The sequence below is a fragment of the Medicago sativa genome, chromosome 4 (genome assembly GCF_051527215.1).
Source record: "Medicago sativa cultivar Bolivia chromosome 4, Bolivia_mono, whole genome shotgun sequence".
Classification (NCBI taxonomy): domain Eukaryota; kingdom Viridiplantae; phylum Streptophyta; class Magnoliopsida; order Fabales; family Fabaceae; genus Medicago; species Medicago sativa.
Genome location: NC_140752.1, coordinates 97,521,377 through 97,529,263, shown reverse-complemented (window position 1 = coordinate 97,529,263; position 7,887 = coordinate 97,521,377). Strand labels below are relative to the sequence as shown.

Genomic DNA, 7,887 nt, shown 5'->3' with positions numbered 1-7,887 from the left:
GGTGTGGGGAAAGAGGGAATGGTTGGTGACAAATGCCAGAGCGCAGGTGAAGTTTTCTGACTTATGAACAAAAACTGAGATAGTTATCTTAACGGGCACATTACAAAGATAGCAAATTGATATAGCAAATATTTATATTTCATTTGATGAATGTCCTACACAATACACATGTATCATGTGGAGGAGGAAAAGGTGAGCCAAGTGCCCATGTGGGCCATTGTTTACAATAACAAATTCAGTTGCTTCCACCATATTCAGTTTGTACATATGATTAGGTCCAGTGTAAGTGGTTGATACACCGTTTAAGTAATAATCTCAATTGTTATGAAATTTTGATAGATGCACTTTAGTTGAAACCATGCATATTTACCTCAATTGATGACATTTGAGTGTGGAAAGACAATTTAAATGGAGAATACACACCAAAAAATGCATAACACCGGAGCAATAAAGTTGGGTTTGAAAGTTATTTACTTTCAGCTAGTATGCAATTTTTTATCTAACAAGTTTGTCATAATTTTATTTCAACTAAATTCGTCATACATCGTCGAAGAGTGAAAGTTATTACATGTCTATGTTGTAGTGGGTAAGATAAATATATTCTTCATTGCCTCGTCCTTTGTCGGCGATTTGTTGAAGTGTGGTTTGGGTGTGGATTCCTCAATGTGTCTTCGTTGTGCGCTAATACTCTTTTGAGTAATATCAGAGATATAATACAAATGTTAATTAGTAAAATTAAGAGTGTCTCTCCTATCATAATATGGAACTATGGTGCACTCACAACAAGTTGGTGTTGATGGTATCCAACTAATAGTCTCAACTACAATTTCAGTTTATTCGCAATTGCAAGTTTCACGGTGCGCATTCAACAATATTGTTTCAGCCGCTTGAGTTAGGCCTGCTCATGAAGTATGTTGGCAGCATGGTGATAATGATTAAACGGTTCTCAATGTGGATGGAAGCGTTTTTAACTAATCCAGGTAAAGTAGACTATGGTGAATTGGTTAGGAGTTTTGCCTTCTATGGTAGTGTAGGTTTGTCCAATATTTTGTATGTTTTGCTAGTTATAAGAAACTGATTTGTTTTTCTGACTCTCTTTATGTGGTGCATTTAGTGTCAAACACTATGCGGACCTCTTGAAGCTCATTCAGGTGTATTTGTTTAAGAAGTGAGATATTTCCATTCATTGTAATTTTGGGAAGGAAACTCTTGCGTGTATGTACTTGCTAAACTCAGCACTAATCATTCAGAGTATTTTGTGATGATGCTTCAACTGTTACCCTCCTGATCCTTGTTAGCCGATGCTATAGAAGTATCCTTTGTTGGGATGTAGTTTTTAGTTTTTACTTTGCCTTTTTTTTTTTTTTTTTTATGGATTTCTCGTGAAACCTAAAAAAAGAACGTAGACTTTGTTAGTTGGTCTGACCTATTATTATCATTCTTATGCACAAGTGTCGTGATTTTTTTCAGCTGCATACATATGAACTGATGTTGGGGTGAGTCAATTACCCGGAACAAATAGTCCGTTTATACATAATTCTTTGGGTCTGTTTATTTTAGCTTTTGATAAAGTTAATTTATATAAAATTATATTAGTGAATCGATTATTTATTGTAAATTTGACATTACACAAATTTATCTTTATAAATAAGATTTCAGAGGAAGGAAAAATGTAAGCATGCTCTAAAAAATGAAGTCACGTCACGTATATATATAGAATCGGTTTATATTAGAGAAGAAAAAGGGTTAAAAATTTCATTTCAATCAAAAATTAATTTTATCCATTGTAATATGATTTAACTTGCAGCCATCTTCTACACAAACACTCCTGATTCAGAAAGTTTGCTGTCTTAGGGTGAGAAGAATCCCACTAATGGAAGAACACTTTTGTGGAAGAGATTCGCTAATGCAATAATTTGTTATAAAGAATTGATATGTGATGCCATGCAGCACTTTCCATATCATCTAAACATTCTGCACTTAAAAAAAAATAAACATCGAATATTGGATATGCCAATCAAGTTCTTCATTATCTCTGCTTTATTTATAGCTTTTAACAAGTAGCTTTTCAAGCAAGCAATTATAAACAATTTTTCTTCACCCACTTGTGGAAAAATTGATTTACTAAGTAAATTCTTAAAGCATACCAAACTTATTGTACCTTTCATTTTTTAGCACATTAGCATTCTATTTTACGATCTTCGGGCCACCCAAACTCCTCCAAGAATGCCAGCACAACTCCATTTGACCAGCCAAAACCAGTCTGCATTGCAATACAATCAGTCAGATTCATGTGGAAGGAGATATTATTTACTTTTTTCCCTTTGAAATAAGAATACACGTAATAGATATATTGAAAATATACTAGGCTAATTTCCTCCAGTCATCATACACAAAAGTCACATCCTAGGTTTCTCATATGTTTCCCTGGACCAAAAATCACAATGATAAAGTATAGCCATAGTCACAATGTCATACCTGGGGTACATATTCACCCCCACCTCCAAATTCTCCGCAATGTTCCACGTCAAACTTTTCATGCATTACACCTGTTTTTTTGTAAACGATATAATTGGTTGTGATCCATCTTATGGCAATTTCTTCAGCCAACGACCTTGCTTCTTCCAACCCTGATTTTACAAGGCCTTCAACTAACATGTGTTGAAGTGGAGCCCAACCATTCGGGAAGTCCCTATTGCAAGTTTCATATGAGTCAATATTAACAAATGCAGATTAAGTCAAATATTTTATCTCTCCTTTTCTGCTCCCTACATATGTAGAAAAAAGTTCACACTACAACATCCACCAATTCCAAATTGCTTATTACTTACCACTGCTGTCCTGAATCACTCAAAGAAGTTGCAACTCCAGCAGCACGAAGCAGGCCAGAGGTTTTGAGACTTTCGAGAACATTACTCACTAGCAAAGCATCTTGATAAATATAAAACACATTAATCATCAACACAAAATACCTGAAATTCTTTTTAACATATCAGAGAGAAAGATAAAGTCATTGTGTAAAGGATTTATGCATTACATGTAATCGATATATGTTTGTGGACTGCGGTGCATGTTTGGTATCAAGCAAAAAAAAAGTGAAGAGAAAATGTGCTAAAAGCGTTTTCTAATCTATATTCCTTCATGTGCATTTAACAGAAATTCCTTCCTATTATAAATCAATAAATGACATCAATGAAAAGTAAACTAATCTCACACCGTTGAATAGAAAATCATGAACATTTATATTCAATAACTAGCAAGTCCAACATCTAGAAAACATGTATACCAATCAACAGCGTAATCTAGGACGGACATTTCTTCAATATTAAGCATATAGACTTAAGGAAATTATTGACATCTCTATATGCTAACCTCAAATTATTTAGCATTCTATCCAAATGTTTAAAGTTGAATACTCATACCGAAGACGATCACAATCAATAATAAGTCATGGATGGAACAATTATATGTCTTACACTTCTATTTGATCCTAAGTTCCTAATTTTCCATAGATATGCATGCACATTCAAGGTAACTGTGTTAATAAACTTCAGGATCGCTAATTAGAAAAATAGCACGACTGCAACAACAAGCCATGCACTCAATTTAACTGATACTAGAGTTAATGTGGATATATTATCATGAATACCTGAGTAAAATGGCTTCATCCACAAAGGAACAAAATTGGAAGCAAATACATTTTGATTCTGGTGCAGGGTATCCCAAACTTGAACCTTCTGGAAGTATGAAAAAGACAGTTAGCAGAAGGCTAAGACAGCTCCCCATATGGTAGATTTATACAAGTAGCACTTGAAAATACCTCATGTGTGGTATTGCTGAGCCAGGAATCAAGCCATTGGTTCATGTTTGCATTCCAGAAAACCGAGTTAATTGCCTCCTTTCTAACATCGGAAATTTGCAGGAAGTGTTCAGCAGTCCTATTATCTCCAGTAACATTTGCAAAGAAGGCAATATTAAGTTCCATCTGAATCAATGATGATCAAAGAATTTAATGAGCAGGTTGCAGAATACTTATTTTAGGTCATCTTTTACTCCATGGTCTGCAACTTACCCCAAGTAGAAATGCATTTAAATCAACAGGTATCACTGATGTTGTAGACAATGTTGTGAAGTTAGGAGGGTGTCTGCATCAAAACATGATTTCATGTCATAATATTGTAAGTATTATTGATAACTTAAAAAAAGCAACGTGTTAGAAATAAGCTGACGTGTGTTCTATGAAAGTGAGCTTTTGATTGAAAGTGCATTGCTTACACACACTAGGCAGCCTAATAAACACACATTTAGATGACTCATATATAAGGTAGTACCTCATCCATCTTGTGCTGAAATCCCATCCTGATTCAGCAGCTGATGCTAGTTCACGGTAAAAATGTTGTTTTTCTGAAACAGTCCTGAACTTGGAAGCAGATGCCTTGTCCTATGGCATGGAATTACCCAAAGTTGAACATTAAATATTATTTCATTTATACCTCGGTTATTAACATACCACACACACCATTGTGGACGATTCTGGCCTTGGTTTGTCCCACCTTGCATAATAGCGATTTAAGGTGCGAGTGCAACCTTGAGCATCCGAAATGTTCACTTTATGTATATCTATAAGACGATGAAAGGTAAAACAATGAACATGGGCAACCTAAGAGGTGTGTATATTCAAGCATAATCCAACCTTAGATAATAAACTCACAAGTGATATAGGCACACATTTTGGCATAATACCTGAATTCCAAAACTCGTGTTCTTTCAGTAGTGCAGGCAGAGACCTTTTAACTAATTCTATATCACCAGTCCTAGCGTATATCTCATAAATCATAGCGCTTAAAAGGGGAGGCTGGCTGTAAAGTTATAGTTAAACTCATTGTTATCTTTCTGTTTGAAAGTGCAAAAATTAGGATATATATGTTGCAAAAATAATAATTAGTTTGATTGCAAAAGGTGCAGTGCAGTATAGATATGATCACGGTAAAACAAGGAGAGTAAGATTATGCTATAATATTCAGCTAGAATGCTTTCATTAAGTTAATCTTTAGATCAATAGAATAAATTACAAAAAAAATAAGTGCAGAAAAGGATCAAAATCTATTTCAACAAAAAGATAAGCAATTAAACACCAATCCTAGCTATAAAAGGTACTCAAATAAGTCGCGTGGTTATAAAACAAAACAAATTCAAAAAGGTTAAAGTTGAGACTTAGACAGTTAGACTAGTCATTTGATGGTTTAGAAAGTACGAAAATACTATTTTGAGAGTTATTCACGGATTTGGATTCCACGCATTAAATGCATGGCATAGCAATTCATCTTGGTTGTTATATGATCTCAAATCAAAGGTGTAGATTATTTAAGGATGATTTGATAAAGATGTAACAAATCGATCTCAAATGAATGGCTGAGATCAATTAATTCGTGTAAATGTTTGTATTTGTTAACACAGAGAATCTGGTTCCGTATTTCACACCACAGCACATTGATTCCACATTAGCAGTATCTTATTCTAGATTGATATAGTAATAAATATTTCATAATTTCTTAGAGATGACATAAGTTTGCAATCAGTTAAAATTAAAATGCTGGGGGTGCACCAATGACAATGGATAAAATTACAGAAAGTAATAGCAGGGTACCTCCTGTTAGTGTAGTATGCTCTAGCACCATTAAGCACAAACCCGTATTCCTCAATCAATGAAATGAGATTGGTGACAATAGATTTAGCAGTCTTATACATTTTACTCGCCAACAACCCCCTGAAAACCAAAGATAAAAACAGAAATGATTTTTGTACAACCAATATTAGAAACTTGGGCGACAATATTTTAAATAGTTAACACAGTTCAAATAGGTGATTAATTAACTTAACAAGTGCCAAAATTAATCACAGGCATGGACCTTATTTGTTCAAATAACAGAAACAAAAGAGTAAGAAAGGAACAAACAAACCTAATTACCCAGTAGGAATCCCAGTAATATACTTCACGAAATCGCGAACCAGGGATAACAACAGAACCAGGAACAGGAAGCAGAGTATGGTAGTTAGGGTGAGTCTTGACCTCAGTGGATACTTTCCTACTCAAGTTTTTCCAAAGAGAATGAACCTTAATCGCCCATGCTCTGACCTCAGGGTTTTTTACTTTAGGCAAAAAACCCTCAGGCTCAGGGACAAAATCCTCTGGATCAGAGTACACGAGATCATCACCTGCACCATCAAAATAAGTTTCTATAAAACGATTCAAATCATGAACGGACACTGAACCAGTCGAGGATTTAGGAAGATTCTGGAAAGCGTGATCCGTATCGGAAAGGGGGAATTTGAGAGGTAAATCGACGTAGGTTTTAGGATCGAAATTGTGATTGCCGAATGTGTTGAATGCGGTGTGTTGGAGAATTTCGAGAAAGGATACGAGTGGAGTTGAAGGCTTCACGTCGTCGTCCATAGTTGATGCTGTCACTGTAACGGTGAAGAATAATGTTAGTAAAATGTATGAAAAATCCTTGGCCATTGCTGCTTAGCGTAAGAAACAAGGTGAAGGTGATAATGAATCAATGATTTTGTGAAGACAAGAAAATGGTGATAATGATTATGATGAAGAAGAAGAAGAAGACAAGAGAAGAGAGTGACCTGTAGAGTCGGCTGTTGACTTGAAGCAAAGTGGCGGACTTTTGTTTGCTTTGCTTGGAATGTCTTTTCAATGTTCCCCTTCCTTGCTTCCTTCCACCAATGAGGAATGAAGAGAACAATGCAAAATCAATGCCAACAAGAAAGAATAAAAATGAATAAGCTACGTAAAATTTTCTTATATATCCCATTATAAGAAATTTTATCTTAAAAATATAAAACAAACACATGTAAAAGTAATTGTTACATAATTTTTTATGCAAGAGTTATTATTTTTGGTTAAAAATTTAATCTTTTTTTTTTTGGTTACGTTAAAAATTTAATCTATATACATTAACTTTTATGCTTGTATTGTATTTCATTATGGAACATGTATTTAAAAAAAATCTTAAATATCTTTATTTGTCTATTAACAAAAATTATTATAAAAAAATATAAATGGATATTTTAAAAATAAATGATAAGGACACTCATTTATGTGCTGCTATCATTTGTCTTTATATATTAGCAATAAAAAAATTATTAATATTGTGCGCTTTTCGGTTTTTTGAATTGGTCTTGAGGAATCCAAAATTTGATCGATCCAAGCGATTGCTACAAAAGTACATCCTAACGCATCCAAATTTTTTTATATTGTGCGTTTTTGGGTTTTTTGAATTGGTTTACGCTTTTTTGGATCAGTTTGGATGTGAACATCACATATAGAAATATACCAGCTATAATTTGATCCCCCACCTCTTGTCTGCTCTTGATTGTTGGAATTAAGAATTGAAGTGAACATTACGGTTCTAGAAGGTGCGAGTTCATGGGCTTTTGGAAAAGCTCCATAGCATTGGACTTTTATGCATCAGATGAATTAGGGCTTTGGTCTATTTTTTATTGATATATGCACACAAAAAAATGTCGGTAGATGTCAATCTCTTCAATGGATATTAGTTGTCAAGAGAATAGTGATTCGATCTGGATCAAGATACGAGCTTTGTGAAATACAATCGAGCATCACTTCGTGTTTCTTACAGGAGTTGATACATGTAAACACTTCAACGATCATGGCTTATTTCAGGTGGACACAATTGTCGGTGCTATGTCTGTCGATCCAAGCAAACCTGCAATATTTTGTTTTGTCTACTCCAGGTCGAGTTAGCATTGGCCTGGAAAATTGAATGCCTCATTCTATGAACTCGACGTTTGCATATTCTTTGAAAGTGCGTTCAACAAATGCGGCGAAATCTTCTTCCTTTGTTTTTCTGG

The 7,887-nt window shown here is 34.4% G+C and overlaps 1 protein-coding gene and 1 long non-coding RNA gene across 5 annotated transcripts; one reads left to right on the top strand and one right to left on the bottom strand.

The window, feature by feature from the left end:
• Positions 1–295: 295 nt before the first annotated feature.
• Positions 296–1,554, top strand: LOC146934372 (uncharacterized). The gene is made up of 2 exons (XR_015007746.1): positions 296–980; positions 1,115–1,554. It is a non-coding gene; the product is annotated as an uncharacterized LOC146934372 (long non-coding RNA).
• A 361-nt stretch (positions 1,555–1,915) lies between these two features.
• Positions 1,916–6,786, bottom strand: TRE1 (trehalase 1). 4 transcript variants are annotated; one of them, XM_085706252.1, is made up of 12 exons: positions 6,640–6,786; positions 5,961–6,468; positions 5,648–5,767; positions 4,744–4,859; positions 4,520–4,620; positions 4,332–4,441; positions 4,073–4,145; positions 3,821–3,985; positions 3,650–3,737; positions 2,832–2,931; positions 2,479–2,692; positions 1,916–2,263 (listed from the first exon to the last, which is right to left on the bottom strand). In XM_085706252.1, the coding sequence occupies exons 2-12, from the start codon at positions 6,452–6,454 to the stop codon at positions 2,180–2,182; spliced, it is 1,665 nt and encodes a 554-aa protein (XP_085562378.1). In that variant the 5' UTR covers positions 6,455–6,468; positions 6,640–6,786; the 3' UTR covers positions 1,916–2,179. The 4 variants fall into 4 exon arrangements, with proteins under 4 accessions (XP_085562378.1, XP_085562379.1, XP_085562375.1 ...); XM_085706253.1 differs by having other exon boundaries at positions 3,650–3,734; XM_085706249.1 differs by lacking the exon at positions 6,640–6,786 and having other exon boundaries at positions 5,961–6,573.
• Between the last annotated feature and the right edge of the window lie 1,101 nt (positions 6,787–7,887).